This window comes from Aotus nancymaae, unplaced genomic scaffold (genome assembly GCF_030222135.1).
Source record: "Aotus nancymaae isolate 86718 unplaced genomic scaffold, 86718_ANA_hifiasm-v0.15.2.pri h1tg000006l, whole genome shotgun sequence".
Classification (NCBI taxonomy): Eukaryota; Metazoa; Chordata; class Mammalia; order Primates; family Aotidae; genus Aotus; species Aotus nancymaae.
Window position 1 is genome coordinate 92,211,528 of NW_026988417.1, and position 16,741 is coordinate 92,228,268.

General features: G+C 36.9%; 1 protein-coding gene across 4 annotated transcripts in view; it reads right to left on the reverse strand.

Annotated features, from left to right (window-relative positions):
• The window catches only part of LOC105717539 (all-trans-retinol dehydrogenase [NAD(+)] ADH7), a 93,608-nt gene that overhangs the window by 16,752 nt on the left and 60,115 nt on the right, over positions 1-16,741 (reverse strand). For 2 of the 4 annotated variants that reach the window (XM_064369491.1, XM_064369497.1), the window contains exons 2-6: positions 4,160-4,261; positions 3,142-3,280; positions 2,742-2,829; positions 2,427-2,643; positions 52-312 (exon numbers count right to left, since the gene is read on the reverse strand). In XM_064369491.1, the coding sequence (XP_064225561.1) occupies positions 52-312; positions 2,427-2,643; positions 2,742-2,829; positions 3,142-3,280; positions 4,160-4,261 (807 nt within the window). Of the gene's footprint in view, positions 1-51; positions 313-2,426; positions 2,644-2,741; positions 2,830-3,141; positions 3,281-4,159; positions 4,262-10,152; positions 10,278-16,741 lie in introns of those variants that run through there. The other 2 variants (XR_010339824.1, XM_012452801.2) reach the window with 2 other exon arrangements.

Below are 16,741 nucleotides of genomic sequence, written 5' to 3' on the forward strand. Positions count from 1 at the left end.
GCATGTCTAACAACTTGGGTATTTTGTGGCTTCTTAAATTTTGGCTCTTACCATGGTGTCAAGACGCCCAATAACTTCAAAGGTGTACCCCACATTGTTGCCTGTCATTTCTGATAGCACCTCACTGATGGGCTTGGTAGAATCCTTGGGGCTGATACACTCAGTGGCTCCCACAGCCATGGCCTTCTCAAATTTGTCTTTGTTGAGGTCAATCCCAATGATCCTAGATGCACCAGCTGACTTACAGCCCATGATGACTGACAGGCCAACTCCTCCCAGGCCAAAGACGACACAAGTGGAACCAGGTTTGACCTGTGAACATGTTAGGTGTTAGGCTCAAAAAGTGAAACTTGAAAAGGGCCTCCAGTTAAAAACACAAATCATGAGTGAACTCCCATTCACAATTGCTACAAAGAGAATAAAATACCTAAAAATACAACTTATGGGGGATGTGAAAGACCTCTTCAAGGAGAACTACAAACCACTGTTCAAGGAAATAAAAACATTCCATGCTCATGGATAAGAAGAATGGCCATACTGCCCAAAGTAATTTATAGATTCAATGCTATCCCCATCAAGCTACCATTGACTTTCTTCACAGAATTAGAAAAAACTACTTTAAATTTCATATGGAACCAAAAATTTCAAATGGAAGCAAAAAGGAACCTGTATAGCAATCCTAAGCAAAAAGAAAATCTAGAGCAATCATGCTACCTGACTTCAAACTATACTACAAACCTATAGTAACCACAACAGCATGTTAATGGTACCAAAACAGATATATAGACCAATGGAACAGAACAGAGGCCTCAGAAATAACACCATACATCTACAACCATTTGATCTTCAACAAACCTGATAAAAAAAGTAATGGGGAAAGGATTCTCTATTTAATAAATGGTGCTGGGAAAACTGGCTAGCTGTATGCAGAAAACTGAAACTGGATCCCTTCCTTATACTTTATACAACAATTAATTCAAGATGGATTAAACACTTAAATGTAAAAATCAAAACCATAAAAACCCTAGAAGAAAACCTAGGCAATATCATTCAGGACATAGGCATGGGCAAAGACTTCATGACAAAAATGCCAAAAGCAATTGCAACAAAAGCCAAAATTGAAAAATGTAATCTAACTAAACTAAAGAGCATCTGCACAGCAAAAGAAGCTATCATCAGAGTGAACAGACAACCTACAGAATGGGAGAAAATTGTTTCAATCTACCCATCTGACAAAGGTCTAATACCCAGAATTTACAAGGAATTTAAACAAATTTACAAGAAAAAATGAATAACCCTATCTAAAAGTAGGCAAAAGATATGAACAGACACTTCTCAAAAGAAGACATTCACATGGCCAATAAAAATATGAAAAAAGCTCAACACCATTGATCGTTAGAGAAATGCAAATCAAAACCACCATGAGATGCCATCTCACACCAATCAGAATGGCAATTATTAAAAAGCCAGGAAACAACAGATGCTGGAGAGGATGTGGAGAAATAGGAGCACTTTTACAGTATTGGTGGGAATGTAAATTAGTTCAACCGTCATAGAGACAGTATGGCAATTTCTCAAGGGTCTAGAACCAGAAATATTATTTGACTCAGCAATCCCATTACTGGGTATATACTCAAAGGAATATAAATCATTCTACTGTAAAGACACATGCACATGTAGCACATGTATATTTACTGCAGCACTATTTACAATAGCAAAGATATGGAACCTACCCAAATGCCCATCAATGATACACTAGATGAAGAAAATGTAGTACATATACACCATGGAATACTATGCAGCCATAAAAAGGAATGAGATCATGTCCTCTGCAGGGACATTAATGAAGCTGGAAGCCATCATCCTCAGCAATCTAACAAAGGAACAGAAAACTAAACACCACATGCTCTCACTTATAAATGGGAGTTGAACAATGAGAACACATGGACACAGAGAGGGGAACAACACACACGAGGACCTGTTGGGGTGTAGTGGGGTGATGGGAGGGAACTTAGAGAATGGGTCAATAGGTGCAGCAAACCACCATGTCACACATATACCTGTGTAACAAACCTACACATTTGCACTTGAATTCCATTTTTAAATAGAAGAAATTTTAAAAACATAACTTGAGTCATTTGTAAATAAATTTGATGCAAATATAAATTTAGAAATTTGAACCTAAAGGAGATGTGAAAGAAACAAAAATTAAATCTAGAAATTTTATTTCCACTTTTTAAGAAACAATATTTCTTATCTGAATTTTTTATTTTTCTTTCAGTTGATTTGGCATTGAGTTGCTTGGCAGCCTGAATATGCAATATATTTTTAAAACTTCTTTTTTCCCAAAACGCTTCAAGATTCCAAGGAAATCATTTAAGAAAAGGAAAGAAGAAAGAAAGAAAGTAGCCTACTCTGTTTCTTACCTTGCCAGTTTTAACAGCAGCCCCATATCCAGTGGAAAACCCACAGCCAATTAAACAGACTTTCTCAGGTGGAGCTGTGTCATCAATCTTAGCAACTGAAGATTCATCTACCACTGTGTACTCAGTAAATGTACTGGTGTTCATGAAGTGATAGACTGGTTTGCCCTTACATGTAAATCTGGTGGTGCCATCAGCCAGTACTCCGAGACCAGTAATGCTATTTGAGAAATTAAATACATGTATTAATTAATTCAATTCAAAAATTAGCACAGGAACAATTTAAATAACATCAAAGTAAAAGTGACTGGAACCTACTCGCTCCTAATGCACAGGTTGCCATCTGGGTTGCGGCAAGCATTGCATTCTCTACACTGTGGCAGAAAGAGAGGGATGACTTTGTCACCTACAGGAAAAAACATCATGATATAAGATGCTGTTCATTAATATTAAAATATGAAATAAATACAAATTAAGCCCATACTACAAGTAAGACTTTTAAAAAGGTAGTCTGAGGTTTATAAACAGCATAAGGTTTGCCTTCTAAAGGTTGTGATGTTGCCAAATTAAACATTACTCTGTAAAATCCATTATTGTATGCTTATTTCCCTGAATTGTGCTAAAGATCCCTCTAATAATTCCTAGTGTGTGCTATTTTCTTTGATAGGCTAATCAAAGCCTAATTATTTCAAACTTGTGGCTTGACAACTGCATACACCTGGTTTCACTGTAGTCACTCCTTCTCCAATGCTCTCTACAATCCCAGTTGCCTCATGTCCCACAATCACTGGAAACTTAGACACCATTGTTCCTTTTATCACATGGTCATCTGTGCGACAGATTCCTGTGGCCAAAATCTGTGTTCAAAGACAAAAACATTGCACCAATCAACAAATTGATCATTTCACTATTGGGAGAATATTTAACTTCTTGAAGAAATTATAATTGTTTATTTAATATCATTGCCTAAAATAACAACGTTCACTCTTAGAAGATTCTGAGTCAAAAATCAACCATAAGGCAAGATCTCTCTCTGAAAGAACTTATGATACTGCTCCCTTAAACACTGGGTTGAATCTTGGTGCCTTTCTATAGTAAATTGGTGCTCTTGTGAGGGAACCAGAATGCAGATGTTGCCATGTGATGGCCCCAAAGTAGATTTTTATAGCTAGGCCCTTCTTGGACTCTCTTAAAGAAGAATAGAGGAAATAGTATGCAAGAAGGTAAGTGAGGAGCAAAATCTTACTGCTCCTGTAGTGCTCAGGTAACAGTAAGAGAGTCAAAGCAAGATTGGCAGCAATGCCTACTCAACAACTGGTGTCCAAAGCCAAGGTTAAACTCTGTCCAAAGAAAGGGAGAAAAACACTTCAGGAAGTTGTCATTTCTCTAGGCACAGGTCAGTTCCTCATTCTTTGTGAAAAGCACAGAAGATTTTTAAAAGAAGTCTTTAGTTATGATTATTAACCATTTTTTAATTAGACTCTACATGGATAAGAATTCAACAAATCAAAAGTTTAATAAAGCATGTTAGTGCTGTTGTTTTTTAAAGGATAATGAACTCATTAATTTTACATCCAGTATGACCAGATCCTTAACAATATATAAGAGCCAGTAAGGAAATTAATACTCCAAACTTGGGAAGCATCTCCTTATGTAAGAATCCAACCCAACCAGTGCTATATTCAATATAAGTTTGATAACATTTTTGGTGTAAGTTCTCCAGGGCTCATGCTTACCTTAATGCGAACTTCTTTAGTCTTCGGTGGGGCAACTTCTATTTCCTCAATGGAGAAGGGTTTCTTCTGATCCCAAAGCACAGCTGCCTTGCATTTAATAACCTAAGAAATTGGTGAGCGTTATAATGGGTCTGAATTATGTCTTTAAATACAGACTCCATGAATAGTATAAATATGAACAGAAGAGCATATACAATATTCTAAGTTTTTCAGAATGATTTTCATCAAACACTAGAATTGTAGGCCTTAGAAATCATCTTGTGTGTGCCTTTGTTTAAGGTATGAGAAATGCATCCCAGAACGACTAAATGATGGATACATGGTCACCTAGAAGATGAGATGCAGAGCTGAGCTAGATCTAAGGTACTTTTCCTAACCTATTGATTTTTGTTTGTTGTTCACGTAATATTCCAAAAAACTAGGTTATTTTCTTACAATTTCAAATGTAATAGATTAATACAATTGTCCTATGTTTATCACTTATTCACAGGAGACAAATTTATAAAACAGAAAATGCTGCTGACTCTTCTGCAAGAATTTAAACCAGTGTTTAATAGCTGTATATAATCATGTAGCAAGAGTGAAGAAATTAGACTATTGGCACGGTAAGGATGAAGGAAACCATGAACATCATGAAGCATATAGATCATGACTGTGAGTTCCTGGATAACTGAATTTGTGTCTGCATCTCTGCATCCCTTTTGCACCTAGTCCAGTTTTTTTGCACCTGGGAGGGCTTGACAGTTAGGCAAGTTAAAGCTTGTGATCTTATAGTAGTAGAAACTTGGTGTGGTGATACTAGTGACTGATGTCCAGTTGTTCAACTGGTTTTGCTATAGTTATTCAATTAAATGGTTTTGCTAAGATTATTGAATTCTCACAGAGAAAGACAGAAACAGAGACAGAGACAGACAGAGACAGAGACACAGAAAGAAACTGTTTCCACTTTCCTATCTCCAAATCTGTCTAGGACTACTATAAAATATTTTAATTAATTTGTTCAGATGCCAAATAAGTTACCCTCATCTTGTCAACAAACACAACAGTCCTAGAGAGCTCCTATAGATTCTTAAATGGCTCTTTTGTAAAAAGATTAATTTTTACAAAAAAGCCATTTACCATTTGGCCATTTATCAAACGGTGGCTGAAAGCTATCAGTAGCTCAATTTAATATTCACTCTCTGCCTTACTAAGGAAGGTGTTATGGGTAACAGTGTAATATGGCTCAATGTTGAAATTAGAAATCTCGCACCACATTCCCAAACAAATTCAAGGTGGATTCATTGTTAAGATGTATTTTTAAAGTCAAACTATTTTATCAATCAGTGAAGATGTAAATATCAATAATACTAAGCATGGAGTCACTTTTATGCTTAAGAGTGATAGAAAAAATAACAAAGGACAAAAAATGGGGAAAGGATATCCTATTAAATAAACAGTGCTGGGATAACTGGCTAGCCATATGCAGAAGAATGAAGCTAGACCCCTTCCTTATATCATATATAAAAATTAACTTAAGATGTGACTTAAATGTAAAACCCAAAACTATAAAAACCCTGGAAGATAACCTAGGGAATACCATTCTGAACACAGGACCAGGTAAAGGCTTCATGATAAAGACACCAAAAGTAATTGCAACAAAAACAAAAATTGACAAATGAGACCTAATATAACTAAAGAGTTTCTGCACAGCAAAAGAAACTATCAACAAAGTACACAGACAACCTACAGAATGAGAGAAAATATTTGAAAACTATGCATCTAATGAAGGTCTACTATCCAGCATCTATAAGTAACTTAAACAAATTAACAAGCAAAAAACAACCCCATAGAAAAAGTGGGCAAAAGATATGAACAGATATTTTTCAAAACAAAGCACATATATGGCCAACAAACATATGAAAAAATGCTCGACATCACTAATCATTAAAGAAATGCAAACCAAAACCACAATGAGATACTATCTCATACCAGTCAGAATGACTATTGTTAAAAAGTCAAAAAGTAAACGAGATCGGGGTGAAAAGGGAATACTTATACACTGCTGGTGGGAAGGTTAATTAGTTCAGCCACTGTGGAAAGCAGTCTGGCCATTTCTCAAAGAACTTAAAACAGAGTTAACATTTGACCCAACAATCCTATTATTTGGTATATACCCAAAGGAATATAAATCATCCTACCATAAAGACATGCAGGAGTAAGTTCACTGAAGCACTATTCACAATAGCAAAGACATGAAATCAACCTAAGTGCCCATCAATGCTAGACTGGATAAAGAAAATGTGGTACATATATACCATGGAATACTATGCAGCCATAAATAAGAATGAGGTCATGTCCTTTGCAGGGTCATGGATGGAGCTGGAGGCCATTATCCTAAGCAAACTAATGCAGAAACAGAAAAATAAATACTACATATTCTCACTTATAAGTGGAAGCTGAATATTGAGTGCCTATGGACACAAAGAAAGGAACAATGGACACCAGGGCCCATTTGAGGGTGGAGGGTGAAGGGAGGATAAGGATTGAAAAGCCACCTATTAGGTACCATGCTTATTATCTGGGTGATAAAATAATTTGTACACCAAACCCCATGACACACAATTTACCTATGTAGCAAACTTGCACATGTACCTCTGAACCTAAAATAAAAGTTTAAAAAAGTCATAAAGGAAACAGCTTCTAAAAATTAAAATTTGCGTGTTGAGAAACAGTAAATTTTCCACATTGACAGTAAGCAGTCCTGAGGGAAAATATTAAAGCAAAAGCAATAAAAGTTACCACATTTGATAAATACAATGGTTACTGAAATTTACAGAGGAAGTATTAAGAACTTCACTCCTAACAATCCTTCCCACTTCCACATACCACAGTAACATCCTGGGAGATACATGACATGCAAAGGACCTATGGAAAAACTGCAACATATTAATGAATAGATTGTGACATGTTTGTTCTCACTCATAAAAAGGTCTTTTTAAAAAATAAAAATGAGATACAATTCTTTGCCTATCAAGTCTATAATGAATTTTTTAAAATTGCTTTTTTAAAGACAGTATCTCACTCTGTTGCCTAGATTAGACTCTAGCTCCTGGGCTCAAGTGATCTTCCCATCTCAGCCTTCCCAGTAGCTGGGACTACAGGCACAAGCCACCATGCTCTGATAATGACTGTTTACTTAACAAGAATACACAGTATTGTCAGAGAAGTGATAAAATGTCCTATCTCACCTGTGTCAACCCTTTAGAAAGTAATTGGCAGGGTACTTCAAGGTACCAAAGGATGTTATGACACATTTACTCTGTAATTCCATTTTTAAAGTCTATCTCGAGGAAATGTTAACTTTAGAAAAATCTCTCTATATAAAAGATGTCACCACAGCACTATTTATAAAGGCAAATATGTAAACAATAATAAAGGAATGATTAAATAAATTGTGGTTAAGTGTAGAAATTAGACATTTAAAAATGTTTATAAATTAAAATAAATTGAAAAAATGAAATAAAATATTTGTATATTGCATGAATACAGCTACATAAACTAAGGATGGAAAAATAGAATGAAACACACAAAAAATAGTAGTTTGGGTATCTGATGTTATGGTCGATTTTTTTTCCCCTTGTATTTTCTGACCTTCCAAATTTTCTAGAATAATCATTGGTATGGGATGAGTTGTGTCTCCCTCCAAATTCATATGTTGAAATCCTAACCCTCAGTACCTCAGAAGGTGACTGTATTTGGAGATGGAGTCTTTCAAGAGGTAATTAATTTAAAATGAGGTCATCAGGGTAGGACTTAATCCAATATGGCTGGTACCTTTATTAGAAGGGGAGATCAGGATACAAACAAAAGGGGAAGATTATGTGAAAACAGGGAGAAGAGGGTCATCCACAAGTCAAGGACACAGGCCTCAGAAGAAACCCTAATGGCATCTTTATCTCAGAACACTAGCCTTCAGATGTACCAGAAAACAAATTTCTTCTGTTGAAGCCACCCAGTCTGTGATACTTTGTTATGGCAGCCCTAGGAAATGAATACAATTATCTTTTACTTTTTTTTTTTTTTTTGAGACGGAGTTTCGCTCTTGTTACCCAGGCTGGAGTGCAATGGCGCGATCTTGGCTCACCGCAACCTCCGCCTCCTGGGTTCAGGCAATTCTCCTGCCTCAGCCTCCTGAGTAGCTGGGATTATAGGCACGCGCCACCATGCCCAGCTAATTTTTTGTATTTTTAGTAGAGACGGGGGTTTCACTATGTTGACCAGGATGGTCTCGATCTCTTGACCTCGTGATCCACCCGCCTCGGCCTCCCAAAGTGCTGGGATTACAGGCTTGAGCCACCACACCCGGCCTATCTTTTACTTTTTTAATGAAAAAGAAAACATTTATCATAAAGAGACAAAATCCATCTTAATGTAAAGGGAAACTCCTTTCATGAGCTACACTAGAACACTACAGCAACTTGGAAAATATATAATCCTTATGCAAACCACACTATTGCATGGCCATATATGGAAATCATATAGCTTCTATACTCTATATATTATACACGGTATTATTAATTATAATTGGAAAGTGCTGCCTTAAGGCTACTTTCTCCATCATTAGAAATATTCTTACAGTGGATGAATATCGACTTTCTAGAAATGGTGTAACCAGACCTGAAGCATCTGTTGGGTGGTTAAAGTTGCAAATTTTTAAGATTCCTTCCAGTTCTAAAGTTCATTATTTCCATGGATAGAGTTGCTAGCTTCTGTAGTGCAAAATTAACTCCCCAAGTAATTTACTTTTGTTGGGTTTCTGACCCATATTAGGATGGTTTTGTTCGAGGTCTATTCAATTCTAGAAAAATCTATTTCAAATTCTAACATCATATACTCTCCTGACTTGTCACATTACCCAGACTTCACATGTCATCTTTATTTTTTCAAAACCTTAAGCAGACTAAATGCAAAATTGTTCAAGTTAAAACAAAACAAAACAAAAGCACTTAATCCTTTAAGCAACTATGTACCCATTTAAAGCAAGGACTATACTGACCTACTTTCAAATTAAACAAAAAAAGTAAAACTATTTCTAAAGTTAATACCAACTTGCTGACTCTGTTGTTTCTAAAACAATAAACACACTTCACCAACAATGTAGTCTTGATTTTAATGAGTTTTAAAATATATATTTTGATTAAAAACTGTATTCATAAGAAACCTAAAAATCATGACACTTTTTTTGTCTATTTTGCATTCCAGAATTAGCATTTTCCTGTTTTTTTTTGAGATGGAGTCTCGCTTAGTCTCCATGTTGGAGTGCAATGGTGCGATCTTGGCTCACTGCAACCTCTGCCTCCCAGGTTCAAGTGATTCTCCTGTCTCAGCCTCCTGAGTAGTTGGGACTACAGGCGTGCGTCACCACACCCAGCTAAAATTTTTGTATTTTTAGTAAAGACAGGGTTTCACCATGTTGGCCAGGGTGGTCTCAATCTCTTGACCTCATCATCTGCCCACCTTGGCCTCCCAAAGTTCTAGGATTACAGGTGTGAGCCACCGCATCTGGCCACATTTTCCATTCTTAATGGCAGGAACTTTTCTTCCAACATCTGGGCATGAGACCCTGGTCTCCCATTTAACTACTGCAGTGAGTGCAGCGCATGCTACTGAGACAATTGAAGTGTCCTTGTGGAAACATTTTGCTTCCTAGAGCAAATGCCCAGCTATCCTGAAATCAAATTATTAATAATGCCAATATAAATCCCATTTCTCTATTTTCCTCCAATATCTTACTGACATTGGATATGTTATTTCCTATTTACTCCTGCTTCCCCTGGCATTCTCTGAAACACTGTACCCAGTGTTTCCCTCAGTGTATGCCTGGTAACGAGGCATTTCATTCCTCAAGAAATATCTTCAAGTGTTTAATTACTTGAATGGATTCAAAGTTCTAAGAATTAGCCTCACATCATTAGGTCATGATGAGGAAAGGACAGAAATGTTCCACTTACTTTTCCAGCAGTGCCCATCCTGTCTTTGTCTTGGATCTGTATTTCTGCAAACAGACTTTTTCTGACTGAAGCTCAGTTCACTCTGTTGTAAATAACAGCATCTTGTGCCTTCACATAAATAATCTGGCTCAAAAGTTCCGCCTTTAACAATATGACTCATAGGCATCAAATTTTCCAATGGTCTGCAAGCCCTACCCTTTGCAGACCAACTTACAAAAATAAATACAGTAACTACTAAGATCAAACCAAGAGGAGGGATCTAACAAAAAACAGGATAATCAAAGCTATTGAAAAGGGCTGAAAGCATTTCTATCCACCTTATTTTGAAGGATATAAAAACAGGTTAGGTTACTTCTGTTCAACACAATCATGAAAAATCTATTGTGTGTTTAAATGCAAGCTGCTTTACCTAGGCATGGCTATTTTAAAGATGAATGTGTACACCTCTACTTGTTTGTACTCTACTTCATTCTACAAAGACTTGATATGGTTTCTGGAATTAAATATAAATGAAAATAGGGCCAAAGAAAGGTAAAATAATTGCAACAGCAGGTCAAGTTCAGGCAAGAGAAGTGAGATGATATAAAATATGAATATGGATGACTATGGTTTCGCAGCATTTTAGGTATAGAAAGTTAAATATAACTTCCTGTGTCTGCACATAGAGAAATTATCATCTGACCTCAATTAATATTAACCACAGAGTTGTCTTATATGGTTGTACAGTTTGTTTATGGCACCAACATAACATAGTTCAGGGACTCAAGAGAAATTGAAATCCAGCCTGCATACTGGCTCTCAAATGCCAGAGGGTTTTGATTTACTTGGGCAAGTACCTAGGTCTACGTGAGTAGCTGTTTAACCATTACAGATCACTATTTCTTCATATAAGTTGCAATGGCACCAGAAGCTTCTGGATCTACCATTTCGACAGGAGAATGTCCAAGTATACATGTTATTTTTGACTGTAGTTGGTCAGCATACTGGTACACCATCACCTCCAAGAAAACTTTACACAAAAGAGATTTTACTTTTGAGAAGTGACCCAGTGAAGCAGGTTTTCTAAGTCTTCAGACAAAGCTGTTAAGGCTATGAAATCCCGAACCCGAACTCTTACCAACCCAGAGATGAAACTTGTTAAGAGTTTATTTTTTAGATTCAAGCAAAGGTTTCTTTTCAAAACTGAATATAAATTTTTTCACAAATCACTCTCTCAATATAATATAGTAAATGTACATCCAATTTAAAATTGGATATGTCAAATTCAGAATTTGTAATTAGAATTTGCTACTGTAACTCATTAGCCAAATTAAATCCACCAGGAAAAAGCACTGCTGGTTGATTTGGCTTGTGAGCAAGCAGCATTGTTTTATCAGTAAATGCTGAAGAACTCCAGTATGTTTGCAGGCAATAGCAGACAAAGTTAAACAGGTGTGGGCAAGGACAGGTATTCATACTTTCAAACAGGAAATTGTTTACTTATAGACAAAGGCAAACGAGTTCCAACATGGGTGGTGCCAGCACAAATGCAAAAGCACTGAATTGATAAACTACCACTTAAGGGCTTAACAAAAATCTGTAGCATATTAATTTAAAAAATTTTTATATAAAAAAGTATCAAGTGAGGCTTAATATCTGAGTAAGCTTTAATGGTCCTAATCCAGTCTCCATGAAACTTGATTGGATGATATAATGCTGAAAGCTGAATCTTGGAAGGTAACAAAATAAAAATTGGTCAGGTTGGATATATAGCCACTAAGTCTTAATTTTAGGTTTAGAGAATTTACCAGATGACTCTTTCTTCTAAACACCATGTTTCTATGAAATTCTGGGCCAGAACTCTCAGGGTACTCAATCTCCTAATTACTGTGAGCCTGGTCCCACTCCCAAAGTTTACAAAAGCCTTTAATGATTACCTCAAAGTACCCATGCAACTGTCATTTCCTCAGGTCTGGATACACGGGAACTCAGAGGAACTTTTAAAAGTATACTACAGGAATATGGCTTTGGAATTAGATTCACTTGGTTCCGGGCCTGGAGTCTTGCTTTAAATATGTATGACTTAAGCTTCCATATTCATTAAAAGAGACTAATCATAGCCACATTGTATGGGAGTCCTGAGGATTGGTGGTGAGGGTCAGAAAGCACTGAAGTATACTGTCTGGTTTATAATCAGTAGTAGATGTCATTACTATTAACTTGACTCCAGTTGGCTGCTTGGATGATGACGATTATTATGGATTGGTTGCTTAAGTATTTAAACACGTAACCACTTGAGACCAAATGTCCTGAAGTCCTGGCTCAGTAAAACTGTCTTGCAGCAATTGACAGTGAGGTCCTGGAAGCTGCCAGAATTTCCTAGGAGTTTGAGGACTAAGTCTTTTGAACCCAGAAGTGCTACCAGAAATTTAGATGGAACCAAAGAGGCGAAATATGATCCACACATGGGTTGACCAGCCATTGGTTTGAACAGACTTGCTCCCAGGATGCAAGATTTTCAGTGCCCAGTCCAGGAAAGTCCCAGTCAAATGGAGACTAGTCAGTCACTCTGTCCATACTCTGCATCACCTGTGAGTGTGGAAGTCTGTGAGTATGGGAGGCTTACAGGGTCATGTTAGCTTTGAATTATCAGCACCATTCTCTCACAGCCCTGCTCCTTCGCCCTTCAGTAACCGCCTTCTGTTATGGACCTCATCCAGAAGTGTTCTCACTCCAGTCTCATAATGACAGCAGAGAAGTGAAAAGAGTCAATGCCATCAGAAGAACTAGCTATCTGCTCTAGTAGGGACTGGAAAGGCACTTACAGTGAGACACTAAATGCTCCAACCTTCACAAAGGGAGGAAATAATATCCACTTCAGAGCTTGCTGTAAAGCACCAGTGTGAAAGTGTTTTTTAAACTTATTAAACTGTCAAACACTCAGTAACTGAAAATTAAATCGGTATTTCTCTAAGGTTAAGAAGAGAAGAAAGTATCTCTGTTTATTGCTAACTCATTCTTAATAACATAAATAGTTATACAATTGTACTTACTGAGTGGCATACAACTAGTCACCCAGTATTAGGGTGAATGCTGCTTACTTACATTCTGCTTTAGTAAACTCCAAACCTTGAGGGTGGGGTTTTATTCTTGCCCTTGTCTCTAAAATTTTCTTTCTCCAACACTGTAAATTCAAGTGGCAAATCCTATGACTAGAGGCAAGCTGAAACTCATCCTTTCCTACCATCAGCTCTGCCAAGTCAACTAAGAATGAGGCTGTGCCAGGAGTAGGGCAGAGATCAGGCTTTTGCAGCTCTGCCCTGATTTGTCATGCTTTTGCTAATCCTTTTCAGGCACACCATGCCAGCTTTCAGAACTGCCAAGTGAGATTGTGCTTGGTAGTTTCAGAAAATTTGTTTCTGCATGCACACCCTACTCAAGAAGGGAATCCAAAGCAGATTTTTCACAAGGTTAGGGCTTCACATCTACTTCACATAAACTCTCCATTTCACTCAGCACATGAAATCAGCATGCTGGCTGACAGGAATTTCATTTCAAGGAGGTCAAGGATTGTGAAAAAAATAAAAAACAAAAAAAAAACACCCAAGTTGTTTAGTTTTCCTACTCGTTATCTCTCTTAAAAAGCACAGAAGAATCTATTTTGTTATGTATGTGACTAAGGATATGTTGAAAATAACCCCAAGGTGCTAAGACCTAGCAGTTCTTTACAGAGACTGAGCCTAAAGGCTGTTTCTGGTAGTGAAGGACTGGCATCAAAACACAGCAGCTAGAAAGGGAGTGTGCCTAAAACCTGGAAGACGGGAGGCACAACCTTGGGAAGAAGACAGACGTGTCTCTGGGAGATGTTCAGTATCTCATTACGTCAAGTTAAATGTTCTCTCTTTGCGTTTGTTTCCCTTAGGACTCATGTCACTAAACTTTGGAGAATATTAGCACCAGAAGTGGCCTTGGACCAATTCTTCATTGCAGAGCTTTGCACATACTTAGTACCTCATGCTGCAGCAGTGTGATCAGGGGCAGGTCTGGAAGAAAGCTCCTTGACTCCCCACCACACCTCAACTCTTGAAGTTTTGCTTTAAACTGTTTCATATTGGCAAGCCTTTATTTGAGAAAAAGAGGTCCCTCAGGGTTTTTGTAGGAAGGAGGAAGTACCCCCTTATATTTTCTAAAGCCTGGAAGTAGAAACATGAGTGAAACTCTTAAGACTAACTTGGTATCTATATGGAGAAGAGATTTCCAATCTTAAATAGATTAACTTATGAAGGTTTTGAGCTGCTTATCATGAAAAGGACACAACTATCTGTAAGAAAGAATACAGACCAAACTCCTGCACTGTGGGAGATGTTAGACTAACTTCAGTATGACCTAAGACATGAAACATAAGAACTGATCATTGGAAATGCAAGGGATAGTGAAGAGCACACATCTAGGCTGTAGCCAGCAGAGGTCATTATGACTTCCTTCATTCACCCCAATAAGCTGCTATTTCTGTCTGCTAGAGATCAGAAGCCATAATGGATCTAAACTTGGATCAACATATCTCAGGAGGTAAACTGGAAAGTCCTTGGAAGTCTAAGTCTTCCAAAATAATCATATCACATGAACCTTGAAATGTAGGAATATTTGCAAGGATGGGTGAGGAAGGTGAAAGAGAGGAAGAGGAGGCACAAACAACAATTTACTAATAAATTGGTGCAAAAGTAATCCATTACTTTTAATGTAAAAACTACAATTACTTTTGCAACAACCTAATACAATTTAATAAATGTGATGAAAACCACAACACTCATTAACTTCTTAACTGTTTTTTTTCACCTTATTGAGCTGGTGAAACTCCATTGCTGTCTGGACCTTCCAAGAACAATGGGAATGCTGCTCTCAGAGTGAATCAGCTATTTCTGTTTTGCTCTCCACCCAGGTGCTCCTTGTGTTTTAGATTGTTTTAAGGTGGCTAAGGGCAGATCTGGGATAATATTGAGTCTCATCTCCCTGGAATTCCTATAGTATGATGAGGTTATCTTGGGTCTAAAAAATTCTCAGCTATATAAGTTTGAGAGCCTGATTTTGATTAGATTCTGAGTTTGATTAGATTCTGAAATCCGATTCACATTAATTATGTACATGAAAAATTGATAAACAAGGTACCAATTTGTTAATATATAATGCTGGCACTATAACTTTGAACAGATTCTGCATAAGAGACACAATTAATAGATGTAATATTCAAAATCTTCAAAATATTTATCAATCCAAAAGACATGGGCACTGATCAGTTAGTGGATCTGCAGCCTAGTTTAATAGATGCCAGTTGGCTTGCCATTTCAGGGCATATTGGATAGATGTCAGTCCTGGAAATGAGGATGAGAGTTAATACTTGAGTAATCCTACTACCTGCCAGACACTAATATATAATCAATTTTTGTGGGTTATTTCATTGAAAACTCAAAATGATCCTTTGAGGAAGGCATTTTAAGAGACAAGAACTCAGAGATTTTAAATAACTTCCTCTTGGTCCCACAGATAGTAAAATGTAGCTTGAGGAAGGCATTTAAGAAACTGGACTCTCTCCGTTTGTAGATGAAATGATCCTATATCTAGAAAACTCCATAATTTTAGCCCAAAAGCTTTTTAAGCTGATAAGCAACTTCAGTAAAGTCTGGAGATACAAAATTAATGCACAAAAAATCACTAGCATTCCTATACACTAACAACAGTCAAGATGAGAATGAAATCACAAATGAGCTTCCATCACAATTGCCACAAAAAGAATAAAATACTAGGAATACTGCTAAGAAAGGAGGTGAAAGATCTCTACAATGAGAACTAAAAACCACTGCTCAAAGAAATCAGAGATGACACAAACAAATGGAAAAACATTCCATGTTCATGGATAGGAAAAATCAGTATCATTAAAATGGCCATAGTGCCCAAAGCAATTCATAGATTCAGTGCTATTCACATTAAACTACTAATGACATTCTTCACAGAACTAGAGAAACTATTTTAAAATTCATATTGAACCAAAAAAGAGTTCAAATAGCCAAGGCAACTCTAAGTAAAAAGAACAAAGCTGGAGGCATCAAGCTACTTGATTTCAAACAACACTATAGGGCCACAGTAACCAAAAAAGCAGGGTACTAGTACAAAACCAGACACATGGACCACTGGAACAAAACAGAGAACCCAGAAATAAGACCACATACCTACAATTATCTGATCTTCAATAAATCTGACAAAAATGAGCAATGGGGAAAGAATTCCCTATTTAATAAATGGTGCTAGAATAACAGGCTAGCCATATGCAGAAAATTAAAACTAGACCCCTTTCTTATACCATATACAAAAATTAACTCAAGATGGATTAAAGACTTAAATGTAAAACCCAAAACTATAAAAACTCTGGAAGACAATCTAGGCAATATCATTCAGGACATAGGCACAGGCAAAGATTTCATGAGGAAGATGCAAAAAGAAATTGCAACAAAAGCAAAAATTGACAAATGGGGTTTAATTAAACTCAAGAGCTCCTACACAGCAAAAGAAACTATCAACAGAGTACTCAGACAACCTAAAGAATGGGAGAAAATTT